Raw genomic sequence first — 24,442 nt, forward strand, 5'->3', positions numbered from 1 at the left:
CTTAGTGGGAAACATAGGTTTCTCTCAGGGCTTTCTAAACCTTGTATGATGTTTTTAAACCAACAACCTGCGTATGAACATGTTCGATTATAGAGAAAATAAGACAACTAAGGAGAAGTTGGTCTTGGCATTGTCATTTAGCAAACTTTGAATTGGGAACTTCTCATTTTGCATGATAAATTTTTCTGGACATGGTTTTGGTCCATCAATGAATCTGTATAAATTATACAAAATTAGTAGTGGGATGAATTGATATTCTCACAGTAAATAGTTGTGTGTAAACAACTTGGTACTCAAAAAATATTGCAAAGTATTTAGAGCAGGTAAGATAAAACTTAGCTTATATTAACGCCAGATGAAGTTAAAGAAGTCAACGCTTAGGTGGTGTTGATACTATAAATGAGCTTACAAATTAAAAGCACAAGATCAACACATTCATCAAGGTGCCTGACGCCATCAGCTTGAACATCAGATATCACATGCACAACATCTCCCATTCCCTAACTCAGTAGGCGTTTTTTTCTTTTCACGGTTGGTTGGTCCCAAGCTCAAGCTCTAGGAGCCCATGAAAATGGAATTGCAAAATCTCAAAATTTCAGCATGCCCAAAAGAGTGTCGAAATCAGCAATCATATCACATTCAATTGCTCAGAAGGGAGAGTGCTCAGACTAGCCTCAGATGTTGCCTTATCTGAAAGCAATGCATTGAATTCAAGTGTTCACAAACAAAAGAAATTTTTCATTGGAGAGCTTTAGATCTCAAGTTATCTCTGCATTTAACACAATCTTACTGCTGAACAGCAACCGCTGGTTTCATAACAGATGCAAAACATGTAGAGACCTAGAATCATCTCATAAAGCCAATTGAAGAGAAAAGATAAACAGCAGATAACTTTTCCTCTGCAAATAAAGCCAGCAGAACCATTATCAGCCTCACCATGATCACTATGTATATGTCATTCATCGCTCAATCTGAATGGTTACATGGCTGATGTTGTATTCTCTTTGAATGTGGCCGATCACTTTGTCTAGAACCATGTCAGCATCTTCCTCTGGTTTTATCTTCACATGGCATGCCAATAGAATCTTACCCACAGTGATGGCCCATATGTGCAACTCATGGACAGCGTCTACCTCTTTCATCTGACACAACTCCTGCTGCAGCCTCCCAGGATCAATCTCCCTTGGTGTGCTTTCCATCAACACTTCCAGAATGGTTCTCAGCATCCTAATTGTCGTCCCTAATACAATCAGAGAGAAGAAAAGAGTGCATATGAGATCGATGATCTGCAACTCAGGCTTCCACCATATGATAGCTCCACCAACCATGACTCCAATGCTTTGGATCGTGTCTCCCAGTACATGCAGATACGCACCCTGAACGTTAATATTCCTCCGCTTTGGCTTGCCCTTGGGAACAGACTTATGTAGCTCATCAGTGGAACAGCCATCTTGAAAGTGCCTAAGCAAAGGCTCTGTTAGTTGATCATACTCCGAAGGAACAGATAAGCTTTGTGCTTCATGTTTGTGCTCATGTTCTCCCTCGTGCTTCTGTACTGAATGCTCAGAGTGGACTCCATGCTTTGAGTGGCTATGCTCTCTCTCATGTTTTCGGTGTTCTCCCTTGTGTTTGTTTTCTCCATGCTCAGAGTGGACTTCCTCATGCTTCGAATGGTGATGCTCACTCTCATGCTTGTGGTCTTTTCCCTTTTGTTTGTCTCCTTCATGCTCACTGTGGAATCCACCATGGTTGGAGTGATGATGTTCTTCCTCATGCTTGGATTGACCCAAATGATGATGCATATTTACAGTAGCACCATGGCCATGGTCATGATCAAGTCCATGACCATGGTCGTGACCCCCATGACCATGTCCATGATCATGACCCAACAACAGAGTCATGATAACATTCACAACCAATCCAAAGGCAGAAACTATAAACATCAGCCTACCTTCAACAGCACCACTACCATGTGCAATCCTATCTATGGCTTCATAAACAAGTATACCAGTAAGAAGCCAAATTAACTGTATAGAGACAAGGGTTCCCAGAATTTCGATTCGGAAGAAACCGTAGCTTTGACGAGGTGTAGCTTCCCAACCAGAAGCCCACAAGGAGAAAAGAGAGATGCCAAATGCTGCAACATCTGAAAGTAGGTGTGCTGCATCAGTCAATATGGCCAGACTGTTGGCCTTAATTCCACCAACTACTTCTACAGTCATGAAAATAATGCAAAGAACCACGACTATCAAGAGCTTCTTCATGGAGGCATGTCGCTCTTTTGCATCATTGTCACCGCTTGCACTGTCTGAAAAGCCACAAGCAGCACCTCCACAAATTTTATTTACAGAAAAGCCACAAGCAGCACCTTCACAAATCTCATTTCCAACCTGGCTTGACTTTACTGCAGGGACCTCTCCAGAGATTTCAATTATGTGAGCATTGTGAGAGTCTGATGCTTCAGTCTGAAACATAAATATTAACAATCAGATACAGGTTTATGCATGTGTATATGCAACCTTGTGCATGTTTGCATGTCAAAGAAATGAAATCCTCAAAGAAAGTAAATCTATAGGAACTTTAGTTCCCCTCATTTCCTTTCTGCAAGTATTACAAATACTATTTTGTTTCAAAGAAAAAAATCCAATTCACCTCCATGTTTGCACTGATTCCAAGATGCCCCATTAAATATTGGATGTTTTGAAAGAGTACTGGGAGACCCCTGAAATCAGCAGTTTCCTGTTAAAACCACCACTTGTTGGATGCTTTGATGGACTCTTCTTCCACCTCTCACCAAGGCAGTAGAGAGTTCTCTGAACTCCGCTGTGAGCCTGTTCCGACAGAGAAGGGAGACGAACGAGGAAAAGAAAGAAATAAGATAAAGATATCAATTCCAGCTTCAATGACATGCCCTCTAAGCAAACAGAAATAATTTACATGGATTGCAGCATAACTACAGCAACAAGCAACAACGGTGAAGCACAGCTGTGTCAGACACAGGGCTCACTCCTCCCAGATCGGACACACCTCAAAGATCAACACCATCACATTATGCACTAAAAAGATCCAGAGGAGAAGGTAATTTTGAGTTCAAAACAACTCAATCTGAAACTGCAATTTACTGAAACTTTTGAACGTTTGAAAGGTGTATAAAGAAGTCTCAACTAAAATGAAGACTAATAGAAATAGGTACATAATGCTTCATCAGAAATCTAATAAAAAGTTTAAAAGTGCATATTGGTAGAACCAGAAAATTTACATGACACTTTCTTGGGGGGAGAATGATCCTCAATTAAGACTGGCACTTTAAAGGATGGAGTTTTTGTCACAACAAAATGTACTTGCTAGCTGCATCAGGCTTTTTTGTTTTGTTTTATGTGTGGGCTCCTCTTCATCCACTTAAACAATCACACATGATATTTATCATAACATGCACGTATCTTGCTACCCATATGAAACCAAACATTTCGGAATAGAAGTAAAAGATTAACGCTTGATCACTAGAAAGGAAATATGTGAAAAAAACACTTTGTGATATAAGATGATGTGCATTCTGAAAAAGTGTGTTTAGGGTCCTGATATTAAGACCCGAGTCCATTTTATGTACAGTTTTTATTTCTTTCTCTTTCGGTTCTGGACATTATACCAGACCCGGACCCATATTGTACACTTAAGTATATTAATACAATGTTTAGGTCACGATTTTTTTTAGAAATCGTGGCAGCCGCAGCCTCTATTCTTCTCTTCCTTTCTCTTCTCACAAAATAGGTTCTCAGAAAAACTTTCATGGTATCAGAACGAAGATCCACCTAGAGATTGAAGCGGCTTCAAAGAAGGGTACGACCAGAACTAGAGGTTTGAGGTTTCTATTCTTCATCCCTCTCGTGTTTTTCACTTCCGTTTCTTCATCTCTCGTTTTTCTTCTTTACTTCTTTTCTGGTGTATTCACGGCTCACGTGAAACCCTAATACCATCACGTCTAACGTGAATCTATGAAATATCCAAAAAAAAAAGGAGGAACTTTTCACGTGAATCCCTAAAGTCAATCCCTCTTGGTATGATCGTCTGGTATTGGAAATCACCTCAAATATTTTCCAATATTCGATCCTTCTTCTTCTTTGTCTGGTATATCCAGATCTAACCGTGTCTTTGCAGCAGATCTGGGGCACCTCCCTTCTGCGTATTCTCTTTCTTCGACTGAAGCATAACTTCATTTCTATCCAGCGTCTCCATCTCCAATTTTAGTCTGCCTCTTCTCACTGTCGCAACTGACATTCAGATAACAATTGTCTGCCCACATTATTTTATCTGTGTTTTGTCTGAAAACACAATCAATTTAAAATGTTTGTTCGTGTAAAAAAAAATTCCTTATTGCTTCAATCACAAACCTTATAAAAGGAGGAACAGAAAATTATGATCTGATTCCTCTTTGGATCTGACAGTCTCAGACCATCAGTCTCTTGAAAGTTGCTCAGCCGCAAAAAAAAAAAGGTGACCAGTACTCTTCTCGGGCAACAAATTGAGCATTTCACTTCGTGAATATCCTTGTTTATTTTTTTTCTTCTCATTTCCTTCAAGGATTCCCATTCTTCTCAATCGAGTCTTCGAGTTTTCTCAATCAGCTTGTTTCTGAAAAGTTAACCACCTCAAACTTATTGATTTGAAAGAGACAAATCATCCCTTTTATAAGGAGTCAAGGTCTCTTAGGTCACCTGGATGGAATCACTCCAGTACCACTAGAATTTGTTACGAGGGAAAAGAAAAATGACAAAGGGGCAAGTTCAATTGTTTATGTCAAAAATGTAAAGTACCTCAACTGGGAAATGAAAGATCAGTCAGTAGTTGCATATATCACTTCTACCATGTCTCAAGAGGTCCTTGTTGCAATTCCCGACAATTGTACAGCCCTGCAACTTTAAGAGAGATTGGTTCAGACGTATTCACAAGTTTCACAAGCAAGGATGGTTTTTCTCAAAAGAGAATTTCAGTTGCTGAGAAAAGATTTCATGACCATCATGGAATATCTAAACAAGATGAAGACTATCGCAAACCAACTTGTAGTTATAGGATGTGCGGTGAATGACAGTGATATGGTGCAATAAACTCTGAGTGGATTGGGATCTGACTTCAATATGATCGTCACTTCACTATTGTGTTTGCCTGCCCTTCCTACCTTTGATGAGTTACGAGCTAAATTAATTCAGTATGAAATGACTCTGAAGGGTTTTTCTGAAGAAACTCATGTTCATACAAATTCCCAAGAAGTTTTTGCCACAGGGGTGACTTACGGTCGAGGACGAGGACGAGGACGAGGAAGACAAGGGCGAAGTGGACACGGAGGACGTGGATTGCTTCCCACTCCAAATCTGTTGACTCATGCACAGGGACAAAGATCCATCCCCACTTGCTTCTTTTGTAACAAAAGAGGGCATATCAAGGCGAATTGTTGGTACAATCCAGAAAATAAAGGAAAGTCCACAGACAGAACCCAAAAGAAAGCCCACCAACATCAGAGACAGTGGAGATATTAAAGATTTGTTGATATCTGTCTCGTTAGAATTGAAATTAAAGCAGAATGATCAAGGCACTTGGTTTGTTTACTCAGGGGCAGCAACTCACGTGACTGGTGATGCAGGTAAACTTTCTAACCCTATTCCTTATTTTGGCAAAAGTAAAATTTTCACTGGCGATGGATCCCACCATCATGTTTCCCATGTTGGAAAAATTGTCATTCCCATGTCAGATTCTACTCTTGAACTTTATGATGTCCTTCATGCTCCCAACATCAAGAAAAATATTGTCGTTGTTTCTAAACTTGTTGATGATAATCATGCTTCAGTCGAATTCACTCCCTTCTCTGTGCAAGTCAAGGACCTTCGCACGAGGAAAACATTCGCTGAAGGAAAAAGACTAGGCAATATGTATGTCTTTGAAGAAGCTCCATGTCATTTCGTCTGCTTTGCTCACCTAGATTCGAAGTCTTTATTAGAGTCGTGTTCCTCCTCTTCTGCAAATATTTTTAGTATTTCTAAATGTAATAAGCCTTTCTTATGGCATAGTCGATCAAGACATTGTGGGAGTCATTTTATTGAGAAACTTGTTTCTAATAATCTTATTCTAAAAGAAAGTCTCAATGAGGATGAGAAAAGTCAGAAGTATTCTAGTTGTCTTTTATGCAAAAGTCATGTATTGCCTTTTCATTCCATTAATAAGAGAGTTTCAAAACCTTTTGAGATATTATGTTCTGATGTATGGGGACCCGCCCCAGTTGCCTCTGGATCCGGAAGTAGATACTACCTAATCTATGTTGATAGTTATTCTCGATACACCTGGATATATTTCATAAAAAATAAGTTAAAAGTATTCCTTTTGTTTCAAAATTTTCTTTCCTTAGTAAAAACTCAATTCTATGAGTCCATCCAAGTTTTCCAATGTGATGGAGTTGGGGATTTTTCATCTAGTGACTTTATTTCTTTTCTTCAAAATAATGGGATAGGAAGACGGGTGTCCTGTCCACACACCACTCAATAAAATGAGATTGTTGAGCGAAAACATAGGCATATCGTTGAAAGTGTCATGAGTATGCTTCATGACAGTAACCTTCTCATCAATCTGTGGACAGAAGCTTTTCATTCAGTCGTACATGAGATAAATAGACTGCCTATGGTTGTTCTGGAAAATAAGTCTCATTATTGTCTTTTTGGAGCTCATCCTAGTTATCATGATTTGCATGCCTTCGGATGTGTTTGTTATGTGTACATTGATCGGTCCCTGAGAAACAAGTTTCAGGACAAGGCTCAAAAGTGTAGATTTGTGGGATACACAGACGACTACAAAGGATATAGGTGTTATGACCCTGCCAGCAGACGCATCAGAATCTCAAGAAATGTTGTCTTTGATGAGCAAAATTTTGATCATAGAGCTGACACAACGGACATGTCCTCTAACACAACCGAAGTTTATTATCCTTGGCTGAATTCAGAACTTTTTGCTAGTTCCAATGAAGTTTGTCCTCCAGATTGTGTGCAACAAGAAGAAGAAATGTTTGAGACCACTGGACATCGGGATCACAGAATAGAGAAGAAGTGTCGTCATTGGTACCGGGCAGATACAAGGGCATTTCCTATTCTAGACAGAGAACGACAACGTCAAGCTTTCTAAATCGCGCCCCAGCAGCCGATCCTACTTCCTCTCATACTCTTGAGGTTAGAAGATCAAATCACATACGACATCCTATTGAAAGGTAGGTCAGCTATAACAACTTCTCCTTGGATTTTCAGCTCTTTTTAACTGCCCTCAATAAGGAAGATGAACCTATTATGTACTATCAGGCAGCCACTTCTACCAAATGGGTAGAAGCCATGAATGATGAAATGCAAGCCTTACATGAATGTGGAACCTGGGAAATTGTTCCCAGACCACCTGACAAAAATGTTGTCGGATACAAATGGGTCTACAAAATAAAGTATAAACCAAATGAAACCATTAAACGATACAAGGCAAGACTGGTGGCAAAAGGGTTTACCCAAGAAGCAGGGCAAGACTATGATGAGACCTTCAGCCCGGTGGTGAGAATGGGAACGATTCGAATTATCCTTTCCTTGGTTGTTGAACATGAATGGAAGTTGAGTCAGCTTGATGTGAAAAATGCATTCCTGCATGGGGATTTGAATGTGGAAGTCTATATGGAATAACCCCCTGGATATCAAGAACAAAATTGTAAAACCCATGTGTGCAGGCTAAAAAGAGCTATCTATGGTCTAAAACAAGCATCTCGTTCTTGGCTTGACAGCTTCTCGCTTGAGATTCAAAAGCATGGATTTTCACGTTCTCTACTGGATCACTCATTATTCATTTTTAGAAGTCAGAATGTGATCACCCTACTATTAATTTATGTTGAAGACATTGTCATCACAGGAAACTCTGAAGCTCACATCAAAGAAGTAAAAAACCTACTAGGTCAGAGGTTCAAAATGAAAGATCTTGGTGCCTTGCACTATTTTCTTGGTGTAGAAGTTGACAACTAAGCTCATGGCTTGACCCTCACTCAGCACAAGTATACAGTAAATGTTTTCAACAAGGCAAGTATGAAAGACTGCAAGCCTCTAGGAACCCCATGTGTGCTTCACCAAAAACTCAACACTCATGATGGAGATCTGTGTGAGGACCCCACCAGGTATCGCAGTCTAATAAGGATGTTACAGTATCTCACATTCACTCATCCTGGTATTGTTTATTCAGTCAATCAAGTGTCTCAGTTTATGCATGCACCACGTACTGGACACATGAAAGCGGTTAAGAGGATTCTTAGATATTTGAAAGGGACCATTGGAGACGGGTTGATATATTCACCACAGTCATCTGACAAGGATGAGCGTGAACTTACTGTATATTGTGATGCAGACTGGGCAGGGGATCCTGATGAATGAAGATCTACATCAGGATATTGCATCTTTATTGGAAGAAATTTAGTCTCTTAGAGTAGTAGAAAACAAAAGGTTATCGCTAGATCAAGCAGTGAGGCTGAGTATAGATCCATGGCTGCCGCTAGTGCCGAAGCCACGTGGGTCAGACATCTACTAACTGAAGTGGGAGAAATGATTTCTCACTCTACCTTGTTGTGTGACAATCAAAGTGCTCTCTGTTAAAATGTATCATTCAACATTTGTAATATTATATATATTTTATATATATAAAGGATAATACATATTCATATATTGTATATATGCATATGTATTATCCTAATTATATATATAAAATATATATTTCTCTATTTATAGGCATAGGGGTAGTTTAGACATTTCACAGTTTTTACGCATATTCCATTTGGAATATGTTTGTAATTTTATTTTTAATTTTCTTTTTTTATTTTTCCCTTTTTTTGTGGTTGGCGCCACCTAGGGAGGCTCCCCAAAGAGTCGTTGGGGAGCCCCCTAGGTGGCTCCTCTCTTGTGTTATAAATAGGGGTCTCCCCCTTTGTATTCTTCACTCCTTGGAGGAGCTTATGCTCCATTGTATAGGGTTTTTACCCTCTTCCTATTTCTTCAATAATATTCAAGTTATGACTTTAAGTCATATTTATCCTTTTTATGGGTTTATGTTTTAGCACTTGATGTGCTTGTGTTGTTCCCTTAAGTGGGTATATTCGCACTTAATGTGCATGTGTATGGGTTCATTATTGAACCTAAAATATTCAAAGTCACTTTCTAACATGGTATCAAAGTCCGGTTACGATGGGGTTGTCTCTTGACGCAACGGAAAGCGTGGTGCTCAAGAAATGGTGAAGTATTCTTTGTTCCTTCTCTTTTTAGAAGTTTTCGGTATGTATCTCTTTTCTTAACATATTATGCATTATGGAACTATTTTTCTTGCACATTTAGTGTTTTTTGATAGTTGAATCATTTCCTTTCACATTTCGTGTGTTCGTATATTTCAAAATATCTATTTTTAAATTTGGTGAACTTGATTATTGTTCAAAAATATAATTCTTGGCTATCGATTCCTCATCACATATAATAGTAATTTATGTTGTTAAAATTGTCTTCAATTATGTGGAATTTATGATGTTTACATAAGTATTTCATGATTGACCTATAAATTACCTTTTAAAAAATTATATATGATATCTTAATTAATGATCGTTGTTTAAAACTCTTTTCTCTCATATAAAGTCTAATTTGTTTTGAGTTCCTCTCTTGTTTATGGATTTTAGTGCATGTTTTTTTTTTAAATCTTGATATAATTCTTATATAAGAATCTCTCACATCTTTATCTTTGTTATTAATCATAAGTAGTTCTTGTTAATAATAACTATTTATGAGAACTCCTAAAGATGTTTCAATGTTTTTGGTTTATTTAAAGGATTTTTGAAAAATTGTTTGTGATAAATAGGTTGTTCGAACCATTGTAAAAGATTTTTAAAAGAATTTCCCACACCATATAGAATGCATAGTGTATCTATTGCATCCTTTGGTATAAAAGATTTCATTTATTTTTTTATTTTCTTCTAATGATGCAAACGTATTTGTTTGTATTTTTCACATAAGGTTTCAAAAACCTCTTGATTGTATCTCTAAGGATGCCTACATTGGCCATAATATGGTCTTCTTTGTCTTAAATTGCATTAAGGCTTAAGAGACTCAAGCATTTGCATCTTTTATGAAATACATGCATTATTGCATGTTTGATATTATTATGTTTTTAAGAGTATCTTCGTACACTTCTTTTATAAAATATTTATGCTTGTATGCGTATTGTCTATTCATAGACATTTTTACATAGTACTCTTTTTTCAATAAAGAGATGTTCTTATTGCCTTCTTTAGGGCTTGTGTTTGTTTTTATCCCTTAATGGACTTGTAAGATTGTTTCTTTTAAAATGCTTCCATAATATCTTAGTACATGTTGTCCTAAATTTGCACGTTTAAGATTATTGCCATTTTGCATCTTAGTATACATATAATTGCAAATTATAAAGGTTTGATTTGTTTCTTGGATTATTCCAATTTCTTTCTCACACATGACATAGCTTAAATATTTCATGTTGTGTTTATTAAAGTTTTTTTTCTTATAATGATCATGATTGAACATAATTTCGTATATATGCAACATTATTGTTATATGGCATATTGTTGTGATTAAATTATGTTGGACCTTTTAATCGGCCCTCTTTGTAAAATCACATATTTGGAAAATGTTTTCCTAAGAGTTCATTGTCTTTTTATGGCATTTTATCTTCTATCCATCACATGTTATATGATGCATCAATCATTTTTTATGGCCTTTTTTTATATATTAGAGATGTTTGTTGAGGTGAGTTAAGGGCACCTTGTGTTATGTCATTTTAAATTGTTCAAATTGTCATATTATAGATGGTGGTTGAGGTGAGTTATGGGCACCTTGGGACTCTAGAATGATTTGGTATATGATCTCTAATTTTGAGTGTGTCACTCGTTGTTATGTCATTTTAGATTGTCCACTTACCATATTATAGATGGTGGTTGAGGTGAGTTATGGGCACCTTGGGACTCTAGAATGATTGGGTATATGAGTGTGTCACTAGTTTGATGTTGGCCATTGATCTTATGGATGCTCTTATTTATATATAAATGTGATGGATATATGATGTTTGAAACCTTAAAATGATTTAAGGTATATTAAAATCAAGGTTTTAGGGATTATTGCCCAACCTTTTATTGTTTATGAAAATTATGAGTGCATTTGCACATTTGTGATTTCGTGCTTTTGTGCACAAGTGTTCCATATGTTCTTGGTGTGCGTATGTTCACACATTTATTTTCAAGAATATTGTTCTATCGGTTGTTGTATCTTGTTGAAGATACTTTTACATAGTTTATTCCAAAATGTTATTTTTATGAGTATTCTTTTTGAAGAATATTGTTTTATTGATTCAAGGTTTGATTTATATATATGTTTGTTATTACAAGTTTTATTACCTCAAAAGTCTTCTCCGTTTATGCCCCTTATTTAAGTGTCATCATATGTAGACAAGAATTTTATTACACCTTCGTGTGTTGATAGCCCTTTGTTGGCTTTTGCTCTCTTGGTCTAGTAGCTGAACACACTTGTATTGAGTGTTATTATATGTAAACAAGGCACGTTGATTCACACCATGGCGTGTGATTTTAGCCTATGTTGGCATTTGTGTCCTTGTTCTAGTCGCTGAGATGTATGCCCATGGTTGGCTTATTTCACTCATTTCAAGTGTTATCTTATGTAGACAAGAGATGTATTGTGTTTTAGCCCATGATTGGCTTGTTACTCTTGCTCTAGTAGCTGAACATACTTGTTTTGAGTGTATTTTTACGTAGACAATAGATACTTTTGGTTCATGTTGGCGTGTATTCTCTTGTTCTTGTCGTAGATGCACTCATTTCAAGTATTATTATATGTAGACAAAAGGTTCTTTTGCACACCTTTGTATGTGTTATTTGGCCTTTAATGGCATTATATTTATATTCTTGATCTAGTAGTTTATATGCTTGATTTATGGGTTTTGGACGACTAATGAGGTAGTTGCTTGTAGTGGATGAACTACTATTGAAAATTACAAAATTTCATTCATAACTTGGGTTTTTAGATAAAAGTGAATCATATCTATGATATATTCTTAAATCAAATTGATTTTTTAGCATTTAATCTATATATTAAGTGCTTATAGTTTTTCGGTCACTTTTATATTTGATATGCAAAATGTGTTTTTTTGTCTCAAATGATATTCATTCTTGAATTTTGGGTGGATGTGTTAAATATACCTTTATAAAGCCTCTCTTATTGAAGATCATATTTGTCATGCCTTTGGACATTTGTATACGTGTTCTTTTAAAACCTTTTGAGCTCTTGTGATTCATTTTGTATAAAATATGCTTGGAGACTTCGTTTCTCTTGTTTGGCACTTTATTACATGTTTGGAGCATGTTCATTAATGATTCCTTTAAGTATTAATTCATTTCATGATAGTATACGCATATGCTCTTTATGGCCTTTTAGGCTCTCATTCAATAAAGCATGTGTAGCTTATGCCTCTTCGTAGGCTTATTGTGGTGTCCCTTAGTGGACCTGTTTATTCCCCATTATGGGGTTGTGTTTGTCCAATGTTGGACCTTATGAATGCATTATGCATTCTTGCAATTTGTTTTCGCTCACTCTTTAACATGATATTTGATTTTTGAAACTTTGGTTTTCTAAATTTTCTTTTCATGATAAAATAATTATCCTATTATGCATAAATTTTGCACCTTGTTAGGAAATGTTCCTTTTTGAAGTAAAGTGCAAAGATATTTTTTACTTGTTCTTTGTTGTTGTTCCTCAAGATCTTGAAGATAAGAGAAGAAGAAGTACCTTGGTTATATCATGAAAGGTGCTCATCGTTAAAGACGTTGGAGGGAGACATTTACAATGGCATTCGTACTGAAGGCTCTTGAAGCCTTGAGATTCTTCCTCTTGCTTTTTTCAATCTTTTCGTTCCCCCACGCAAAGCTTGAGAGGGGGTGTTAAAATGTATCATTCAACAATTGTAATATTATATATATTTTATATATATAAAGGATAATACATATTCATATATGGAATATATGCATATGTATTATCCTAATTATATATATAAAATATATATTTCTCTATTTATAGGCATAGGGGTAGTTTAAACATTTCACAGTTTTTACGCATATTCCATTTGGAATATGTTTGTAATTTTATTTTTCATTTTCTTTTTTTATTTTTTCCTTTTTTTGTGGTTGGCGCCACCTAGGGAGGCTCCCCAAAGAGTCGTTGAGGAGCCCCCAACAGTCACAAATGTGACCGTTGGGGGCTCCCAACGACTCCTTTGGGAGCCCCCTAGGTGGCTCCTCTCTTGTGTTATAAATAAGGGTCTCCCCCTTTGTATTCTTCACTCCTTGGAGGAGCTTATGCTCCATTGTATAGGGTTTTTACCAGGGTTACCGGAAGCGCCTAGCTAAAAGGGGAAGCGCGCTTCCCCGAAGGGCGCTTCGGAAGCGCGAAACGTCGCGCTTCCGAAGCGTGGGGGAAGCGTCCCCCTTTTTTGGGAAGCGCGCTTCCCTTTAATGGGGGACGCGTTTCCCTTTAATGGGGGACACGCTTCCCATCACGCTTCCCCCACGCTTCCCCCTCGCTTCCCCTGTTTTTTCAATTTTTTTGTATTTTTTTTTTATTTTTTCGCTTCCGAGACGCTTCTTAGGTCGCTTCCGAGACGCTTCCCGAATCGGTCCTAAGTGGTCCCACGCTTCCCCGCTTCCTAAAATTTTGAAAGTGCCTCGCTTCCCGCTCCCGCTTCCCGTATCGCTTCCCGCTCCCGCTTTCTCAACTGGCAACCATGGTTTTTACCCTCTTCTTCATATTTCTTCAATAATATTCAACTTATGACTTTAAGTCATATTTATCCTTTTTATGGGTTTATGTTTTAGCACTTGATGTGCTTGCGTTGTTCCCTTAAGTGGGTATATTCGCACTTAATGTGCATGTGTATGGGCTCATTATCGAACCTAAAATATTCAAAGTCACTTTCTAACACTCTCAACATGTCATTCAATCCAGTACATCACAGTCGTGCTAAGCATATTGAGATCGACCAACATTTTGTAACACAAAAGGTTGAAGAAAAAGAGATCGAGCCTGAGTTTATTAATACTGAAAGACAAGTTGCAGACATATTTACAAAAGGCTTGACAAAAGATCATTTTTGGATGCTTAAAGGCAAGTTGTTCATCGTTCAAAACCATGATCAACTTGAAGGGGGGTGAAAAAATGTGTTTAGGGTCCTGATATTAAGACCCGAGTCCATTTTATGTACAATTTTTATTTCTTTCTCTTTCGGGTCTGGACATTATACCAGACCCGGACCCATACTATACACTGAAGTATATTAATACAATGTTTAGGTCACAATTTTTTTTTTAGAAATCGTGGCAGTTGCAGTCTCTATTCTTCTCTTCCTTTCTCTTCTCACAAAACAGGTTCTCAGAAAAACTTTCACATTCTTCATGCTCTATGAATTTAAAGATCACAATTAATTGATTTTTTAATACAAAAAAGAAGCTGCAATAAGATTTTGGACTCAAATAAAAGCAAAAAGAAACAAAATCCAAATCTCAAGTACACATCAGAAAAAGAGATTTTTGTAGAACATGTAACTAAGGAAAAACCTGACCTTTGTCACCTAAATGACAATCACACGAGTCATGCCGCAAGAGCTCTTGATTTAATGCTTCCCACATCAAAGGAGAGAGAGAGTGAGAGAGAGAGATTTCATTAGACTTTTACATACACCAAGATCATTATTGTGAATCAAGAGAGAAGGATAAGACTTAATTTCAGAAGGCTTTTCATTAGACTTTTTCACAATCACCAGGATAATTGTGGATCAGTTTGTCTATAAGGATGCCAAGAGGCCGAAGACCAAATTAGATAACCATGAGAAATAAATTTTGTGCCATTTTTTTCTGCCTCAACCATTTAGAATTACATAAGAAAATATTCAACGGTAAGCCCCTGGATAACCATAAACACAAACACATTTGGTGCTATTGAGGGCAAGGAACTATTGAGCTGGAAATCATAGGTTCAAGCTTTATTGACTGAATCTGACCACATAGATGTGTTCAGCATAGTTTGTTTGCTAAGGATCAAACCTTGGATTGTGTTATTTCAATCTTAAATTTTGATTTTTTGAGCCATGAAATTTTAGTGCATTGCGAGCCATTGATTCTTTGAAGCACATAAAAAACCTGCTTACATGTCACAGTCACATGATCCAAAACTCATTTTCCACTAAACAAATTAACAAACCATGTAGATCTCATCCACAAGGTCCAATTTACAAAAAAAAATCCAAAAAATATGAAAAGAAGGTAATTTGTACTCAATAGTACCGTGCCTTCAATAGCACCAGATATATATATATATATATATATATATATATATATATATATATATATCAGCAGGTACAGTAACATTTGTTCGATATGTTTCAACCATAGTTACCGGATTCGCTACTATAATATAGGAATCGTGATTCCCAATTCCCAATTCCCATGAGAAATCCTGACTCCCACACATGGAAATACTGATTCCCATGGCTGAGTTTTTATATTTATTGGAATTAGAATTCACAAATTGAGGAATTCAATTCCTCATGTATAGGAATTCTAGTTCCTCACCATTTATAGTGTGATTTTGACTAGTGCAGCCACAGGCCTCACTTTTTGTCGTGTTCATCTCTAATAAATGCATACATTTACAGTGTATAGAATATAAATGCACATGACTTATCCACCTAATTTGTATTACTTTTTGCACAGCCACTGAGTAGCTTTTATGTATCTTATATGCATCTTTATTATGTTACAATTATTATATTCAGACCTACATTAATATGAAATCATTAACAATACATAACACACATATATACATATAACATTGTCCACTCTTGTACATTTCTTATTGTTTAAAGGTATCATGTAATAGTTGATTATAATGTTAGGCTTAGTTGAAGATTCTTAAAATAGTAATATGTTTGATGAATTACACATCAATTGCTGCACAAATTTTTTATTATATCAATGTTTTGTATCCAAACTCCAAAATAAGCGTATAAACATGTAGTTTTTAAAGGTTTTGCATTTTTATTGATTGTATGTGTTATTTAGTTATCCTATTAAATGATCTTAGGTAGGTTTCTAATAAGATGATATATTGTTAATTGTGGACGTCATTTCTTAATTATTCATTTTGACATACTTCTTTTCTCTTCAAAGAACTTCATTCTTTAAAAGTCATTTTCTTACATCCATCATTCTATCGTTATTTCTCATAATTTCTTATATTGTTTCCTGAACGATTCCCCCTACCGATTCCTATTCGCTTTCCGCTTCCCAAATCCTTCAAAAATTTGGATTGACTGCTTCCCGATTCGGATCCCTGCTCTGGCAACTATGGTTTCAACCAGTATTGTAAGTATCGTATTGTATTGTATGATATTATACGTATCGTTACTTTTGGGTTTTGTGATACGATACACACTCGTATTGCAATACAAGTGTGTATCGTATGATACACCCTTGTATCGTATTGTATGATACAAATACACCTTCGGCGCAAAGTTACTTTTTTCATTTTGGGCTTTAAATACCTTGTAAGAGCCGACTTCTTCATTTGTTTAGAAGTCATTAGAAGTGCATTTCCACCGTTTTCTTACCTAAAGAAGTGGGTTAAGGTAAAAAAATGCATTTCTACCATTTTTTCACTCAAGAAAATGGGTTAAGGTAAAAAAAATTATTATGAGCAAAATTACAAATTTATTCTCCAAAAAAAATCGCCTCGGGGGGGGGGGAGGAGGCTGCCCCCCTACAACCCTCTCCCCTCCCCGCCAACTTACTACAAAGTTGGATCCATGAAAATTAAAGATTTATATCAAGGTAGAAATCAGGCTTCATACTCCTCCAACAAAGATGGCATAAGATGATTCGACATGGCAATAGGGCACTCAGGTAATGAGTGAAAACCGATTGAAAATCGAGTGCAACTATTGCCATAATATTTTTGTTTATGTAGTATGAAAGTATGAGAGCCGAGTATCCTAACCAACTAGACTACAACGGATGATATACAAGAATAAGGGTGATATACAAGATTGCACAAACTATCGTGGTATAAAACTCATGAGTCATACTATGAAACTTTGGGAGAAGGTGATTGAGTCTAGGTTGAGGAAGGTTGTCATGATATCGGAGAATCAATTTGGTTTTATGCCTGGAAGATCAACTATGGAAGCTATACATCTTCTTAGACAACTTATTGAAAGATATAGAGAGAGGAACAAAGATTTGCATATGGTTTTTATTGATTTAGAGAAGGCATACGATAGAGTACCTAGGGACGTTCTCTGGTGGACAATGATGAAAAAAGGTGTTTCTCTCAAGTACATTAGTATAATTAAAGATATGTATGAAGGAGTAGTAACCAATGTCCGCACTTGTGGAGGGGTGACAACCAATTTTCCGATAACGGTTGGGTTACATCAAGGATCTGCTTTAAGCCCTTTCCTATTTGCGATAGTGATGGATGAGCTTACGAGATCAATTCAAGAAAATGTACCGTGGTGTATGTTGTTTGCTGATGATATTGTTTTGATTGATGAGTCTAGAGCTGGGGTTAATGCTAAGTTAGAATTATGGAGACAGACATTGGAAGCTAGAGGTTTTAAGTTGAGTAAGAGTAAGACTGAATATATGGAATGTCAGTTTAGTAAGCAACGAAGTAGTGATGGGAGTGTAGTGAAGCTTGGTGAGCAAGATATACCGGTGAATGATTATTTCAAATATTTGGGATCCATCATTCAAAAGTATGGAGAAATTGATGGAGATGTAAATCATAGGATAAAGGTTGGGTGGATGAAATGGAAAAGTGCTACTGGAGTGCTGTGCGATCGTAGAATGCCATTGCGGTTGAAGGGAAAGTTTTATAGGACGACTATTAGACCCGCTTTACTATATGGTACGGAATGTTGGGCTGCCAAGAGACATCATATTCAAAAAATGAGTGTAGCTGAGATGCGGATGCTTAGATGGATGTGTGGAAATACAATAAAAGATAAGATTCGGAACGAAGAGATACGTAAGAAGGTAGGTGTTGCACCCATTGAAAATAAGATGCGAGAGAATCGTTTACGGTGGTTTGGACATATTCGGCGAAGGCCTAATGATGCTCCAGTTAGAAGGTTGGAGAAATGGGAAAATATATTAGTTAAAAGAGGTCGGGGTAGGCCTAGGAAGACTTGGATGGAGATGATAGGAAAGGATATGAATGCTTTGAACCTCACCGAGGACATGGCGTTGGATAGAAATGATTGGAGGAAAAGGATTCATGTGGAAGACCCAAAATGAATTTCTTTTTTGGTTCATATCGCTGACCCCAATTGTTTTGGGATGAAGGCGTAGTTGTTGTTGTTGTTGTTGTTGTAGTATGAAAGTATGAGTCTTATGGCATATTCTTAATTGCAAGATATTTAATATTTTGCATTGTTCTTGTGAGATATGCATGCAATATTATCTATGATTATATATTAGTTGATGTTTGGTGATGTCATATGATGCTCATAGAAACATAAATGCTTCATATGTGATTTTATGGTTGTATTTTATGCAATTCATCATTGTTTCTTGTGAAATGATTTTTTTACAATTTTTTCTAGTTTTTTTTTTTGAAAAGTTTTTTATTAAAAATTTACAATATGTTTACGATACGATATGATACAATACAATGTTACTTTGGGCCCGATCGATACGCGTAACAATACGATACTTGCAACCTTGGTTTCAACTATACTTGTAGCAGAACAAATAAATCATAAGTTTGGTTCTTCTTAAACCCGATGCTATAAACTAACAGGCATAAAAGAAGAAAAGAAAAGAGATGAAGGCATGAAAATAGAGATAATTATGGTGTATATTATTTAAATAAAAAGCATAATCCATTGGCACACAATTTTTCTTGTGCTATTGATTTCTAGTATTCCATTCACCATGCCTATTATTTTGTCTGAATGGGCAACAAGATCTCATCACTAGTGATCATGTTCACCTTAGTAACCTGATGTTCTTTGGGAATACGTGTTTTGCTATTTATTGTTGACTCACCTTGTGATATGCAGTCATGAAGTGTGCAGCTATGAACAGAATAACTGCTATTGAAGAAATGGTTGGATGGATATACTCTGAGGTGATTTAAACGATGGCTATTGAATGGGATAGATGTACCTTGTAGTGAGAGAAGAAACACCCTAACATTGAATATGTTTGCAGTTGATAAGAACCTATTGGGGTGAGTGTTGCAAATGAAAAATAATTTGAATATTTTTCTTCTATTTTATTTTCCTCTTATCTTCTCATTTATGATATTGACTATGTCACACGGACTCGGCTAGGGAGGCGCCACACCCGAGTCGACACGCCCCGACACGGGTGCGGCTTCGGACACGGCCCAGACTCGAGTCTAAAAATTGTCCATTTTTAGGGTAAAAAACAAAAAAATGATCTTTTTATATATTTTTTAAAAATATATATATATATAGCATGAGTCTCAAACATAAGCCCCATAAAAAAAATCTGGGGGGCGCTGCCCCCCTACAACCCCCGGACCCCCTTTTCTGCAAGGGCAAAAGTACAATTTGCAAAGTTTATAAAAACACTCATGTTGGTGCCAAACTTTAGAGGACAATATCCACATATATGCACACAAGATATATATTATATATATATATATATATATATATATATATATATATATATATATTTAAATATATATATAGCCGAGTCCCCATGTCCAAAATTTTTAAAATTGTGCCGCACCCGCACCCATGTGACATAAGATATTGATAGATGTGCTTTATTTGCAGATGTAAGTGAGAGATTATGCCATACTTTATACCCACCATCTCTCTCTCTCTCTCTCTCTCATCCTGTGCAATTGCACGAGTTTTGTACTAATGTGCTTAGTTGTCAAAGGCGGTAGTGGTGTCTAGGCGGTGAGCCCCTAAAAAGACTAGTCAGGGACTAGCAGACTAGTCAGTACCCAAATTAAAAAAAATTAAAATATACACAAAATATGTAAACAAACTGCTAAAATTAATAACAAATATGTATACAACATAAAATCAATCAACAATAAGCAATAGACAAAAACACATGTCATCGAACAATGTAAAGCAAATATATTAAATAACCTGCTCAACAAAATTAAGAATTAATGAATAATTGAATCAACAAACCATACAACTAACAATGTGAATAAATAATAAAAAATAAATAAAATCATGTATACAAAAAAATTAACAACAGACATAAAATAAGTAATAGAGAAATAAGAAGAAATGATAAATTGAATAAACAAACCATGCGACTGACAATGTAAATAAAAGGCAACTAAATAATTTAAACACAATTAAAGCCTTAACAATATTAAATTCACAACCAAGTCATACTAAAAGATAATAATTGTGTGTTAGTGTGTGTGAAGTGTGAAAAAGATAAGAAAACAAATAATAACTGAGACAAAAATATAAAGCAGAAATAGTACACACAAAAACTATACAATATATACATATACATACATATAGTCATATATAATATATGCTTACAATATGTTAATATATATAATTATATATATTTACACACAGAAAACAGATATATGTGTGCATCAACATCTATGAGTGTGAGAAAAGATACAGAGAACAAATATACATACAAGATATATATGTGTGTGTGTGTGTGAAGTTTGAACTGTGGAAAAGATAAGAAAACAGATCATATATGAATTACACACACATAAACAGATATATATATATATGAAACATGCAAACACAAAATATATATAATATACATATTATAATAACTGAAATACATAATATATAATATATATAAATGAAACACAGGAATATTAGTTATATATATATATAATCAAAAAATAAACTATACAAAAAAGGAAAAAGGAAGCAAAAACAGGAAGAAGAAGAAGAAGAAAAAGAAAGAAAAAAAGAAGAAAGCAGAGGGATGGAGAGAGCAAACCGAGACACAGAGAGAGAGAGAGGAGTCAAAAATGAGAGAGAAGGGTCAGAAACGAGAGAGAGAGGGAGTGTAACTCCTCCTCCTCTTCTTCTTCTTCTTCTCCTCCTCGCTGCAACAAACCGAGAGAGAGAGAGAGAACAAAAAGGGGAAGGACGAGAGAGAGAGAAAGAACAAAAAGGGGAAGGACGAGAGAGAGAGAGAGAGAGAGAAAAGAGGTTCCCCTTTTATACTTACCCCTTCTCACAACAAGTCCAAACCTACCCCTACGCGTACTGTTGGAAAAAAAGGCCCCATGTCCCTAGACCTCCCTAGAGACCCTAGACCAGGTCCTACATGTTATGGACCTCAAGCCATATCGGATTCCCCAACCGATCTTAAACTGCATTACTCGATTAGTCGTTTAGCTCCATTTTCAACTTTATCACCCTTAGTTGTCAAAGGCGGTGCCTAGGCACAGCCTCACCGCCTGTGATTTTTGGTTTGGGTGGTGGGGCCCTCTTTTACCACCTAGGCATTGCCTAGGCTGCAATGCCTTTTTTGACCTTTTTTGTTTTTTTAATTTGATTGACCACTTGGTCAACCTTTTTCCAAAATGCAGCAGCAGCAAGAAGTAGAAGAAAAAGGTATGCTCTCTCTCTCTCTCTCTCTCTCTCTCTCTCTCTCTCTCTCTCTCTCTCTCTCTCTCTCTCTCACACACACACACACACACACTTTCTCGCTCTCTGTTTTTCCTGGGTTTTTTTTCTTTCTCTTTTATTTTTTTATTTTTTCTACTTCCTGTTTTTACTTCCTTTTTCCTTTTTTTTCTTTTTCTTCCTTTTTTTCCTTCTTCCCGTTTCTTTTTTCCCTTTGTTTCCTCTTCTTCCTGTTTTTCCTTCATTTTCCTATTTTTTCTTCCTACTTTTTCTTTCTTTCCTTCTTATTTTTTCCTTTTTTCTTCTTCCTGTGTTTCAGTTATATTATATGTATATATATATATATACATTGTATTTCAGTTATTATAATAATATTCTGAGTTTGTATGTTTTATTTATATGTATGTCTGTATGTATTATGTAATATAATTTATATATAATTTGTTCTACTGTTTGAGTTATGTTTGTGAGTTATATACTTGTATTTCTGAGTTATATATCTGTGTGTAATAAATAAATGATCTGATTGACTGTTCTTTTTCATAGTTCACACTTAACATGCACCCACACATATCTGTGTATGCAATTCATATATAATCTATTTGACTGTTGTCATTTTTCATATATGATCTGTGAATTGTAAGCTTTGTGTTGGATTGAACGTCTAAGTTTTTGGGATATTTTCGAAGTGTAAAATTGTTAGTGCTTCTTATTAGAGTGAGATTGAAAAAGATCGCATCCACATTCTCAAATTTTTTTATGAAGTTTGGGCTTTTTATTGGATTTATTAGTTTTTGTAAATAGATTGAGTTTTTTTAGGTTATTAGCTAATGGCAAAATAATGCATCACATCAATAGCTTATGGTTGTGATTTTGTTGATTTACATTAATATTCTGATCAACTATGCATTTTCTGATTTCTTGAGAATTGTTGATTTATCTGAATTATCTCTTAGTGCAGTCCATTGATTTTGTATGTTTTAAAAAAAAAAATTAGTACCACCTAGGCCCCGCCTAGTCTTTTTAGGGGCTCACCACCTAGGCTCCACCTAGCGCCTTTGACAACTAAGGTATCGCCCCATTCATCACAACAAGAAACCTCCGGCTTCTCTCTCACCCTGTCAACCAAGGTATAGACCCTAGGACACCCAACCCACACTTCCCAAGACAAAAATACTGCATGTTTGATCCATTAGAGTCCATCGGACTGGTTAGAGTAATTGTCCGCGGTAAGCCCTGGATTTCCTACCGGACCTTCTTCCGATCTCAAAGTCGGTTGGTCTAGCACGAGCCTCAAAAATTTTGAAGGTACAACAAGAGATCATCACAGTTTAGCGGCAACAATCCTGGAATACAAGATCAACGAAAAGTATGAAGCAGTTTTCTCCGGCTGAAGATTTGTCTCTCTCATTACTAATCCATAGATAACACCTCCCATTGCAAAAAACAGCAATTCACATGTATCTTCTTAGTATGTACGATTTGCATCAGCAATAAACTTATTCAACAACATCTCAGGCTCAATCCACGATAAAATCTGGCGATAATCAACCCAACAAGAGAATCAACACACACAAACACGATCTAAGAAAAGCACAAACACATAGAATTGAAGCAGAATTACATAATAGGTAGAAGACTAAATTTCCCAAGAGGATAAGCGGATTAAAAACAATGGAAACGATCCTGTGGCGAACAGCAGCGCTAGAGTGCTGAGAAATTTCAACTCAACTCCGGTGCCTTAAATTAACAACCAGAAATCCCAACATGCCCAAATCTTAATCTTGTATGTGTGAAATAAAATCCCCTTAGGAACCACCCATAACTGCCTTGACGGGCCCATTATGTGACCCATGTCCCTAAGAAGTCATGCAATCGCTTGGGAGCAACCAAGGTCGCTCCCTCAACCATTAGCAGAATACCCAACATAGGAAAAGTGAAGAAAGAACCAAAAAACAGAGAGGCACGTGTTGCATCCTCATCTTCACCATCAACATCATCATCGTTAAGAGAAATACAAATAAAAACAGGGTCCAACAATATGGAGAGAGAGAAAGAGAGAGACTTGCCTTCTGGTTTCTTGTGAGTAATGGCGATGGTAATGAAGCAGAGAACGTTGTTAAATGTCCTTGGGCTAAGATTTTACTTTTCTCTGTCAAAAATAAAAATATTTTATATCATGGTCACCAACATCTGCCGGTTCACTTGTAACAGATAATGAACAGAAAAAAAGAAGAAGAAGAAGATGCCAACATGGTCACAAACACTTCGGCACGAGAGAGAGAGAGAGAGAGAGAGAGAAGGGATCACCTTTTCTAGCAGAATCCCTGGCAGATCCGAGTCCGGATGCTTAATGCACAAATATATGTGCAATCATATATCTCCTGATCTTTTCACGGCCGATCCTCCACCTCTCCAAAGAGATAAAAAACACTAGGGTTAGTAATATGATTTTGGTACGTTTCTTTTTTTGTTAGGCAGACTCCCGCCACCACCAGTTAAGACCCCCACCAGTTGTACAATGATGCCATTGGGATTAGAACTTCCAACGTCCCAACACAAGGTGAGCGTGCACTAGTTGCTCTTACCAGACAAACGCAGCATCGGTTGTTCGCGTGAGTACGTCTCTGTTAAACCTAGGGATGGCAATGGACCGGGGCGGGGGACAAGGTCTCCACCCCGCCCCCATCTCAAAATCTGAACCTCCATC

The 24,442-nt window shown here is 36.4% G+C and overlaps 1 protein-coding gene across 2 annotated transcripts; it reads right to left on the minus strand.

Moving 5' to 3' along the window:
* Positions 1-717: 717 nt before the first annotated feature.
* On the minus strand, positions 718-24,146 carry LOC149836241 (metal tolerance protein 1-like). 2 transcript variants are annotated; one of them, XM_090009076.1, is made up of 4 exons: positions 24,043-24,146; positions 23,802-23,884; positions 2,653-2,831; positions 718-2,465 (listed from the first exon to the last, which is right to left on the minus strand). In XM_090009076.1, the coding sequence occupies exons 3-4, from the start codon at positions 2,683-2,685 to the stop codon at positions 960-962; spliced, it is 1,539 nt and encodes a 512-aa protein (XP_089865202.1). In that variant the 5' UTR covers positions 2,686-2,831; positions 23,802-23,884; positions 24,043-24,146; the 3' UTR covers positions 718-959. The 2 variants fall into 2 exon arrangements, with proteins under 2 accessions (XP_089865202.1, XP_089865201.1); XM_090009075.1 differs by lacking the exons at positions 23,802-23,884; positions 24,043-24,146 and adding an exon at positions 22,982-23,718.
* Positions 24,147-24,442: the final 296 nt, after the last annotated feature.

Source organism: Nuphar pumila, chromosome 6 (assembly GCF_984573655.1).
Source record: "Nuphar pumila chromosome 6, dmNupPumi1.hap1.1, whole genome shotgun sequence".
NCBI classification, from domain to species: Eukaryota; Viridiplantae; Streptophyta; class Magnoliopsida; order Nymphaeales; family Nymphaeaceae; genus Nuphar; species Nuphar pumila.